This window comes from Vespa velutina, chromosome 6, assembly GCF_912470025.1.
Source record: "Vespa velutina chromosome 6, iVesVel2.1, whole genome shotgun sequence".
Classification (NCBI taxonomy): Eukaryota; Metazoa; Arthropoda; class Insecta; order Hymenoptera; family Vespidae; genus Vespa; species Vespa velutina.
In genome coordinates this window covers 957,767-968,695 of record NC_062193.1, presented here as the reverse complement: position 1 = coordinate 968,695, position 10,929 = coordinate 957,767, and the positions used below count along the sequence as shown (strand labels likewise).

The 10,929-nt window shown below is 26.4% G+C and overlaps 3 protein-coding genes across 7 annotated transcripts; 1 reads left to right on the top strand and 2 right to left on the bottom strand.

Annotated features, from left to right (window-relative positions):
- Window positions 1-376: 376 nt before the first annotated feature.
- On the bottom strand, window positions 377-6,749 carry LOC124949840 (kelch-like protein diablo). 2 transcript variants are annotated; one of them, XM_047495572.1, is made up of 7 exons: window positions 6,477-6,749; window positions 6,117-6,226; window positions 5,538-5,918; window positions 5,136-5,451; window positions 4,319-5,016; window positions 3,798-4,140; window positions 377-3,695 (listed from the first exon to the last, which is right to left on the bottom strand). In XM_047495572.1, the coding sequence occupies exons 3-7, from the start codon at window positions 5,852-5,854 to the stop codon at window positions 3,504-3,506; spliced, it is 1,866 nt and encodes a 621-aa protein (XP_047351528.1). In that variant the 5' UTR covers window positions 5,855-5,918; window positions 6,117-6,226; window positions 6,477-6,749; the 3' UTR covers window positions 377-3,503. The 2 variants fall into 2 exon arrangements, with proteins under 2 accessions (XP_047351528.1, XP_047351527.1); XM_047495571.1 differs by lacking the exon at window positions 6,117-6,226.
- A 237-nt stretch (window positions 6,750-6,986) lies between these two features.
- Window positions 6,987-9,253, top strand: LOC124950052. 4 transcript variants are annotated; one of them, XM_047496188.1, is made up of 5 exons: window positions 6,987-7,184; window positions 7,578-7,768; window positions 7,831-8,040; window positions 8,125-8,619; window positions 8,733-9,253. In XM_047496188.1, the coding sequence occupies exons 1-5, from the start codon at window positions 7,059-7,061 to the stop codon at window positions 8,836-8,838; spliced, it is 1,128 nt and encodes a 375-aa protein (XP_047352144.1). In that variant the 5' UTR covers window positions 6,987-7,058; the 3' UTR covers window positions 8,839-9,253. The 4 variants fall into 4 exon arrangements, with proteins under 4 accessions (XP_047352144.1, XP_047352145.1, XP_047352147.1 ...); XM_047496189.1 differs by having other exon boundaries at window positions 6,995-7,184; window positions 7,873-8,040; XM_047496191.1 differs by having other exon boundaries at window positions 7,041-7,200; window positions 7,605-7,768.
- Window positions 8,850-10,929, bottom strand: LOC124950051. Its single transcript, XM_047496187.1, has 4 exons — window positions 10,434-10,929; window positions 10,048-10,221; window positions 9,217-9,936; window positions 8,850-9,135 (listed from the first exon to the last, which is right to left on the bottom strand). The coding sequence occupies exons 1-4, from the start codon at window positions 10,620-10,622 to the stop codon at window positions 8,938-8,940; spliced, it is 1,281 nt and encodes a 426-aa protein (XP_047352143.1). The 5' UTR covers window positions 10,623-10,929; the 3' UTR covers window positions 8,850-8,937.

The window sequence follows — 10,929 nt, the reverse complement described above, 5'->3', positions numbered from 1 at the left end:
ACATATATATAATTTTATTATATAATGTATACAACTATGTTGTGCAAATAAAAATTATTAAAATTTTTTTTCTTCGTATATGAAATGTAAGATAGATATATTTAAAACAATTAATAGAGACAAATTTAAAAACAATGTAATAATAATAATGTATATATATAATTTTATATATATATATTAAATATTAAGAATGTTAATATTATGTACATAAAAAACAGTGCCTTAGTAATAACAATTTTTTAATTGCATTATTTATATTCATGAAATATTATTTTAATTATAAAATAAAATAAACAATTTTATTTTTATAATTTTATATAATAATAGGAGAGGATAGGATATTAACGATTTAAATGATCATAATAAAAAATTGATATTTTCGTAACATTCTCACATTCTCTTATTTATTCATGAAACCATCTTTCAGTAAATGTAAACTCTATATTTTTCTATAAACAAATTGATGCATGTAATTATTGATAAATGTTCTAATGGAAATATGTGTGTGTTTTATGTATGTTGATATTTTTTAAATCTTAAACCTAGGCCAGTCTTGCTTAGTGAACATTATTTTGCAAATTGTATGTAAGATATAACTTTCAATATATATTTCTGACATGATTGAAGAAATAAATGCTTGTAATAAAATTATTTTACAAAAATTATAAGAATTAATGAATGGGTATAAGTTAACATGAAACATTATATTGATTTATAATTATATTCATCTCTCCTTCAAATAAAATTATACTATACTAGATATATCTTTGCAGATTATCATACAATATATCTATTTATCAATTTATAATTTGGAGAAACACAGCATTTTGTGGTATATATAGCTATAATTTTATTATTTTATAGTAATTTGTACCATTTGAAATATATAAATCTGTTAACAGAATTGGTGTGTTCTCGATCAGGCACGATAGCAAACAATGCACGTGCGAATACAACTTACATTCTATATAATGAATTCTTTTGATTTACAAACTAATTAAAAAATATGCTATGACTGGCAGTTTTTCACGTGTTCATAGAGAATGTTATATAAAAAAAAAAATTAATGGAGAATAATATAATAATATATATATCAATAGGTTTATCAGAAATGCTACATTATATTATTTCAATATTTTTATATTAGACATGCATCCTGCTTTCCACAACAATCTCATATATGTAACAGAACCAGAGAAAATTTTGATATCTTTATATGATTATTTATTTAATTATTTATTTATATAATAGTCGAATTCTTTTTATAAATTTTTTACTCAAATAAATAAAGTAACAATTAACGTTTGTCATGATTAGTAAAATATTGCTTATATTCAGCCAAATTTGCTGTTTCTTATTAGATTATTATCACATAAGTTACAATATGAAATTGTTTCTTAATGATCCCTATCACCATTTTGTACATTAATAGTACTTTTATATGCATTTAGAATAAAAGAATTTATTATAGTGCCTTTTCTGTATTTTCTGAATGTTATGAAAATTGATAAAAGAATTCCATCAATACAGCTATGTAAATATTCACTTTTGAAAACTGTGTTGCTCTATGAGCATATATTTTGGTGTCTTTGTTATTATATACATTTGAAATTCATACAACGATCTTACGAAGTGTTGTGTGATACATTATCTATCTAAAATAAAACAAGAATGTTTTTTAAAGAAAATGTACTGTCTGATAATATTCATCTAATAAAATTCATGGCTTGATGATTGATCCATTTGCATTTTGTAACCTTACAAACATAAAAGGTGTTAAGCACACTCTAAATGTGCATTGATTATTACAAAATGTATTGTTTTAATTCCTTTGCACATGTATCTATATATACAAAAAAAAAAAAATCATTAATAAATAAATTTACTATAACAGAAATCTAATCCATCTAAAGAAAGATAAATGATTAATTTTCTTATCTATAATTAAATGGAAGCTTTCTATAATTCAATTAAATAGTGCATGTTTTTAGCATTACTCAGATATAACCTTTTTTATCCATAATAAAAACTTGAGTATTTTTTGTAGAACAAATTAAATGCACCTCAGTAATTTAATACTTATCTCTAAGACTGGAATCTGTATGTTTTATTACATATTCAAATACAAATAAATTTTATATGAAAACTTATAAAGTAATATTGTATTCAATCAACTAAGAAAAAGGCAGTAACTGATTGTAAATAATATAAAACTTAATATTTAAATTAAAAATGTTTTTTTTTTTTTTTTACTTGATAGCTTTGATTTGTTAAATTGAAGAATCTATATTACAAATTGTGTTTAAAACTGATAGCATAAATTTAACATAAAAATAAAAAATAGTAAATCTATACAACAGTATGTATGATTGGATATTATACAAAAAATAAAAATAATAAAATATAAAGATAGTTACATATTTAGAATGATAGTTGCATGTTACGAATAAATTTCAAGTAAACATCCAATGTTTAAACATTTTTATCAAATTGTGATGAATGATATAACTATGACAAAAAATCAATTTAACAACTTGACAATTACATAAATTGATCAGTCAGTCTCATAAATAAAAAAAAAAAAAAGAAAAAGAAATATACATTTACTTTGGTAGTTTCTTAAAATAATTACTAAAAAGCAAAAAATCTATTAAATATCACTTCAAATAATCAAATTTGTTATAGTATGCACAGATTATTGGCATTAACAAATTTATCCAATATATATATATACAGTTATTGCTATTATAAAGGACTGACAATTGGTATGACAGCAACACTGAAGAAAGTCAAATACAAGAAGCAATACTGGATTATATTGCAGAGGTAAGAATCAAATATAAGTCTTCATATAAGAAATACATTGATACCAATTGATCAGAAATACAACATAATATTTCAATGTTTTTGAGAACATTTTGTTTCAAAATAGATCCGTTTTAAATTTTAGAAATGTTTTCCTAAAAAATTCCGATAATCTCTGCAGAGTAAGTCCATATAATGATGTTGTATATATTGGTAATTAAATTAGAATAAGTAATAAAATAATTTTCTCTATCAGGAACCGATTTTCAATGAATCTATTACATAATTAAAAATCTTGTTATATCATATGTTAATGTATTATTTGAGGCATCTTTGATTTCTATAAGTTAACTCATTATTGTAACAATTTAATACAATCCAGTATTATAGAATGTGATTTTTTGATACTAACATTTATGATATCAGTTTCGGTCCCTGATATAAATTATGATTTAAAATATTTATATAAAATATTTCATTAAGAAATAGACTTCATCAGCAGAAAGGCAAAATTTGTTTGTAAAATGCAAATTCTTTTTTTATATAATGCTCATTGAACGACGGTATCGTTTTCTAGAATTAGTTATAACAATAGGAACCGATATTGGAGCAGGGGGAGTTACAGGTGTAACAGGAGTTACCGGCGTAAGAGGAGTCATTGGCGTTTCAGCCATTTGGGCTGAAGAGGGTAGCCTGAGCTACCAAATATAGTTTTCAGTTTGTGGAGCTCGCATAACTCCCACACCTCCACCAAGTCGTCTATAATTCATACAACCACATAGTTTCCACTGATTTTGTTCTGGATCGTATACTTCAATTGTTTTTAGATATGCTGTACCATCGAATCCACCTACTGCATACAATTGACCATTCACTACTGCTAAACCAACCTGTTTAAAATGTGGGTCAATAAAATAAATTGAAACAATAAAAGGTGTGACTTTGATTCATTAAAATGAAATGCATTTAAATTAATGTACAAATAGACTTACTCCACTTCTTCTTGAAGTCATGGCTACTATAGGGCTCCATGAATTTGTGTGAGGATTATATCTTTCTGCACTGGATAGTTCCATGCAATCATCGCGTCCTCCCACAGCATAAATTAAATTATTAAATACTGCACAGCCTAAATGTTTACGTCTAGTAGACATTGGGGATACTTGAGACCATTTATTGTGTCTAGGATCATATCTTTCTACAGTATTCAAAGGCGATTGTCCATCGGACCCGCCGATAGCATATAAATAACCACCAAGCACGGCAACAGCTACTCCTAATCTTCTTGTAGTCATTGGTGATACTTTTGACCATTTGTTTTCTTTAGGATCATACCTGAAATATATATAATATACATATATTATATAAATATATAATGTTTTTTGTATATTTCAAATAATAATCTTTTGCTCATTTCTCAATTTAAATAAATGATTTAATGAATTATAAATAATAAATGATAGCAGTATATTTTCATTGTATAATATTGTAAATAAAATAAAAAGTTATCTACCTTTCTACATGATTAAGACATTGTACTCCATCTTGGCCACCTACTGCATAAAGATAGCCGTCTAAAACAGCAACACCTACACTTGTTCTACAAGATGTTGTAGGTGCAACATCACACGACCATTGATTTGTTTGGGGATCATACCTCTCTATACTATTTAAATAACTTTGTCCATCATGTCCACCAACAGCATATAATAATTCATTTAAAACTGCTACTCCTACACCACATCTTCGTTTACTCATTGGTGCAACCATTTTCCAATCTCCAGTATTAGGATCAAATCTTTCGACACTTGCAATAGCATCACCAGAGCACCAACCACCAACAGCAAATAATACTTCTCCTCTTCTTGTAGGCTTTCTAGGACGTGTTCTGGGTCCTTGCATCAATGGTCTTTCTTGTGGCAATAATAAGTAATTTTTTGCTTCATCAACTAAATCTCTACATGCATCATCTGAACGAACTAATAAATCTGATCCTACAGTGCCTACTAAAAATTTTGGACTGAGAAGTGGCAGCCGCACATGCTGTAAAACTTGTGCTAAATGCTGCCTTCTTTCTGTTACATTATATTTAACCCAATTCATTACAGCACTGAAAACTTGTTCTTCTGTTCGTACATTTAATTCATCCGATGATATAATATCAACTAATTGGCCAACAGGTAATAACAAAAATTCTTCGCTTTCCATTACCTAAATAAAAACAGAAAAAATATTATACTGTTGAAATATTTAAACAATTTGCGAAGAATTTGAAATATTTAATAAATTATCAAATATTTACCATTTTACTGAAATTCGTTAAAAATTACCTCTTGGAAATTATGTTGAGTAAATTTATCAGCAATACGTAAAAGTTCTCGACACGAATGAGTATCTGCAAAAGCTCTTATACCCAAACAATTTGATGGATCCAATTGTCGTTTTAAAAATTCACAGCATATATCTTGAATTTCTGCTAGCTGAAGAAGGCACGCTGCTGGAAGGAGAGTTTGGACATTTGCTTCTTCGACAATGATGTGCGAAGTATAGCAAAATTCAATGAGTAATTCCATTGCCAATTCATCTATGTCACGTATTGTAACTTCAGTCTGACGAGATTCTGCTAATTCTCCAGTAAACATAGCTCTGTAATAATAATCAAACAATTGTAACATATGTTCTATATTTTTTATTATTTATTATTAATAATTTGAAATAAATAACACAATTACCTGAAATATGGACTGCATGCAGAAAGAATGACTCTATGTGCAAATATCTTCCTAGAACCAATGTTAAGAACAACGTCACATAATTCTCTATGACGACGAAGAACATTTAGTTCAGTAAGCATAGCACGTGGATGTTTTTCTGATGTATGACTTAAACGTGCTGGAGAGGTAGCACGTTCTACAACCATGTCACCCATCCTTTGTGAGGATGGGACACTTGCCCCTGTTCTCCCTGAGGCACCCCTGGTCCCTCCAGCTAGCTGGAGGCGCAGTGGGGGTGACGCCCAGCCCCACACCGAGTCTATCTGCAACACCATTCACCGACCACCACAAGTATCGAAAGTACCTGCAGCAGCTCTGCTTCTACAGTACTACCTTTTCCTAAAAATAAAAATTAATATTAGAAAAGTAAAACTATTAAATGATCATATTTTATCACATTTTATTCATTTGATATTCAGTAACTATTTTTTGTACAAAACATATTATAATTAAGAAATAAATAATAATAAACATGTTCTAGTTTTGATATTAATCAAGTAAAATAAGAAATACTTGAAAAATATATTATACACTTACTGAATACATTTATGATTATCAGGTAAATACAATTTTCTACAAAAAAAAAAAATAGTTGCCAGTATCACAGCTATAACTTAAATGGTTGGAAGTCATGCAGTTGTATAGATCTGTGAAATTTGTTAGGTATACAAAACACTTTTATAAATAGAAAGGAGCAATAGGTTTATTGTTAATTGTCAATTTTAGTTATCTATATCAATTTAAAATCAATTTAATACATCATCTCTTTAAGTCTGACTTTATTGTTTTTATGTAAAATGATTGGCAAAACTTAACAGAATAACAAACAAACAAATGTGTTTCACAAAATTAAAATTCGCAACATAAAAGTGACTGGTCAAGAGAATGTGTATTTACTTTCAGTTCGTTCTCAAGCCCACTGACATTAAAGAATTCTTCAGTTAGTCTTCGCTTATACTACTTCAGAAAAAAATTCGTCATGTAACGATTTGTTTTTTAATGAAACGTTAAGATAATGTCATAAAGAAAACGTTAAAAATTATTCTACTGCGCGTACCGCGGTATTCGACGCGGGTAAACTTTCATTTTAACAAATATCTGACGATTCGTGGATACCATTCGTATACACCATAATCGTCATGGACTGTGGATATATACATTCAATCCCATCCAGCTGTATAGATCATTGTATACACGAAAAAATTATTCCTAGATTATAATCACTGTATGGAATCTAGGGAATTTTTTTATGTATCTAATGAAGTACATTACAATTTTATTATTTTGTCTTATTAATTTTAATATTTCACTAACAATAATTAATAAACATGGATTTTTTTAATAAAATATATATATATACATAAATAGTTATAATATATATCATAGCATAAATAATATTTGAACCATTTAAATTGTTTGACTATTATATACATGTATGAACGAAGCATAATATTTATTCTATAAGAGTTGGCTGATAATATGGCTGACAATAACAAAACTATGTCTAACGAACCTGCTATAACACAACTTTCTCATCATTTACAACAGAAATTATGTCAAACACGACCACCTTATCGACAAGGGAAAAAATTGACTGCAGTTAAGGTAGCTTCGTAAACATGTATCCTTTTACTATATTATATAAACATTTTCGCTATTTAGGTTATATTAACTTTATATATTTTTTGTTACATATATATTTTTGAAAATCCTACAGCAAATGTATTAAGAAAAGTATTTCGTCAATTACTTTAGTTAATATGCAGTTTTTTTTTTATATGATCTTCCATATATGTATATATATTCAAGATCATTTATATTATAAATAAAGTAATATACGTATATATATACACATATGTATACATGCATACATACCTACATACATACATACATACATACATACATACATATATATATATGTGTGTGAGTGTATATATATTGTAATAATTTTTTTCATTTTGCATATATTTTCTGTAATGCATCACCTCCACTTAACAGATATATACAATTAATGATGAATCACAGCATTTGATGATTTGTGATGTACCACAATTGCAATTAAGACAAGAAATAAAAAAACTTGTCTTTCCTTATGGAGCTGTAAAAAAAGTTCATGTAGTTTCTAATTATCCTTCAGAAGAATTTACAGAAGCATACCATATACATTATGAAGATATACGAAGTGCAAGGTTTATATTTAGAAAATATAATTATGTTTAATTTCAACTAATTAATTAATATTTATGTATAGCATTAACAGAACTTTCAACGTCATTTACAATATATTGTGCAGAATAGCAAAGCATTTCCTTGATGGCAAGAATTTTTATGGTGGTATTCTACATGTTTTTTATGCTCCTGAATTGGAATCTATATCAGAAACAAGAGCAAAACTTATGCAACGTTGTAAAGATGTATCTGTACGATTAAGACGTAATAAACAAGATTTTGCATATAATAGGTATGTATAAAAGAATAATCAAGGTCAACTTATTTATTATGCATTAATGTTTCATAAAAATATTTTTATCTATAATAATATTAGGAAATTATCTCAAGGAGAACAAACAATAACTTCACAATCCTTGTCTGCAAACCAACTTAATCAAACTAATTATCAAGCTACTTACAATGAACCTTTTTTTAATAATGATCAACAATTAAATTATGAATCTAGTATAGCGATAGAAAAGAGAAACATTCAAAATACTAAAACTTCAATTGCAACAACTGTAGTACCAATTCAGTCTAAAATAATAAATACTGGAAACATAAGTGATACAGAGCATTTATTACCAGAAATAAAAAATTATGATAAATGTAAAAAAAGAAAAAATTATAAAGGACAGTCTATTAGAGATAATATTAAGGTTAAAGTCATTAGACCATCAATCATAGATACTAGTAATATTCTAAAATGCGACATTAAAGATAAAAACGTATCTAATAACGCAAATAAGGAAGAAACAAATACAATTGTTGTTAAAAAAATAACCAATAATGATGCTATTAAAAAACGAATTATTTTAAAAAACTCAAGGTATTGTATTTGTTAAACATAATTTATTTTTACACGTTGACAAAGGAAAAATTTATTTACAAGTTTATATTGGTTAAAATATTAGTAATATTAAATAAATATTAACTTTTCAGTATTAAACAATTAGTGAAACCAAGTCAAGATCTTCAAAGTTCTATACAAATGGTTAAATTTCAAATACGATCGGCTTTACGAAAGTGTGAGAATTACTTGTCTTAATCAAAAAAAAATTATGATACATAAATATATTAACTGCAAATAGTACAAAAGGTTTTCATTTATAAAATTAAAACTTATTTTATATTTACATATAATTATTTAAATAATAACTGTAGAATTCACATCCCACTGAATTCCTTTAAATTTTGATTTAGCATAAGATTTCTTATGAGGTGATGTATTTTCATGTTGTATTATATTACTGAAATTTTTATTCTGTAACATATGTTGAGGGGATTTAGTCAATATTGTATCTAATTGTGCATTATTACACCTATTTCTGAGAGGTGTTCGTTTCTAAAGAAAAAAAAAAATTAAATTAATATTATTACCATAAGGAATATTATTTATATTTGTATATAACATATAATTTAATACCTTCTCATTTATATTTGAATTATATGGTATGAAAGTTTTTCCATTTGTTTTCTTTCTGTTCTCCAATGTATCTTGTACATTTTTATTTTCAACTTCAATTTTAAGTTGTTCAGATATTGGTGTACTTTCTTTCATTACATCATCACCAAATATAGCTTCAATTTCTTCTTTAGATGGGCATGAAAATTTTTCTTCATCATTTTTTTGATCATTAATTTCATTAATGTCAGACTGCTCTAAACTTTCTGATAACATTGAATCTCTCCATATTTTAATAGTATTTATTCTTGTGTCATTTTCATTTTGCGAGCTTTTCTTACTACAAGTATTATCATTATTATCATCTCCATTACTAATATGATTAGTATTTTCACTTACATGCAATTCTTCTTTATCTGTACTTTTAGAAATATTTTGCAAAGATTTTATTGCTTCACATGTTTCATCTACCAAAGCTAGTATTTCAGGTGTATTAGATGATGTTGTTTCACAATATAAAAATTTTTGATGATTATCTGTTTCACTATATAGTTCTAAATTTTCTTTGGATTCTATTTTTGAATATTTAGTTGTTTTTTGGATAAGAATTGGAGTTCTATCAAAATCTGTAGATGGGGATCTCGGATCAAACCCTAAACTTGCATAATTCATTGATGGTAATACTTTTGCATTATTTTTCAATTTAATAGTTGGTGTTTTGCAAGATGTAAAATTTTCAACCTATGTAATAACAAATTTAATATATCTTAATATATATGTTTATGAGATATTTGTAAAGATGGAAAATATTAAGAATTTATTGTAATAGTGATTAGAATTTAAATAACTTACCAAAATTGGTGTTCTGGGCTGATCTATATTTGGTGATCTTGGATCCAGATATTTGTTTAATGTCAAAGGTGATATTGTTGTATCAAAATTGGTTTCTAAATATGGTTTTCTTTGCATATGTTTTGGTATTACATCAACTCCCATTCTTGTATTCTTAGATGGTGTACAATGTATCTATTAATTTTTGTTTCATTATTTTTCTTATCTGTCTATTCTTATTAATATTTATTATAAAATAAATGAAGAACATTTAAAATACAATATAATCAATTACTGACAGAAAGTATAAAATAAGTTTACATCATATTTTAAAATAAATTGAATTATACAAACTATATAAAGTTATAAAAGCATATTAAAAACATATAAATTTTATAAAATCTTACCTTTATTGGTGTTCGACATATCTCGGCAGTAATTGATCTAGGATCTATCATCAATTTTTTTTGCGTAGTTGATGGAGTAATCGTATTACATTCTTTTACAAGATTTGATTGTTCTACAGTTTCAGTCACATTTGTATTATTTTCTTCCATACTATCATGAGAAAGAAACTTACTCGTATAATTACCCATCACAGAATTATCTTCGTATTCTTCAATTAAAGTATATTCAGACAATTATAAAAATTCGAGCTTTAACGGTTTCTGTTGCTTTCCAATACCAACAGTTAATTTGCCCGGGGTTTCTTCTCTACACATAGAATGATAATGCGACAGTATAAGAGAAAAAAAAGAATGACGGTTGTGTTCTAATCTGTCATTGGTCAGACACGAAATAAGAATTCAAAATTGATTGGTTAAGATTCAAATGGAATACCAATACACAAAACTAAAAATTATATTAAAAAATACATGTATTTGAAAGAGAGAGTTTTTATGC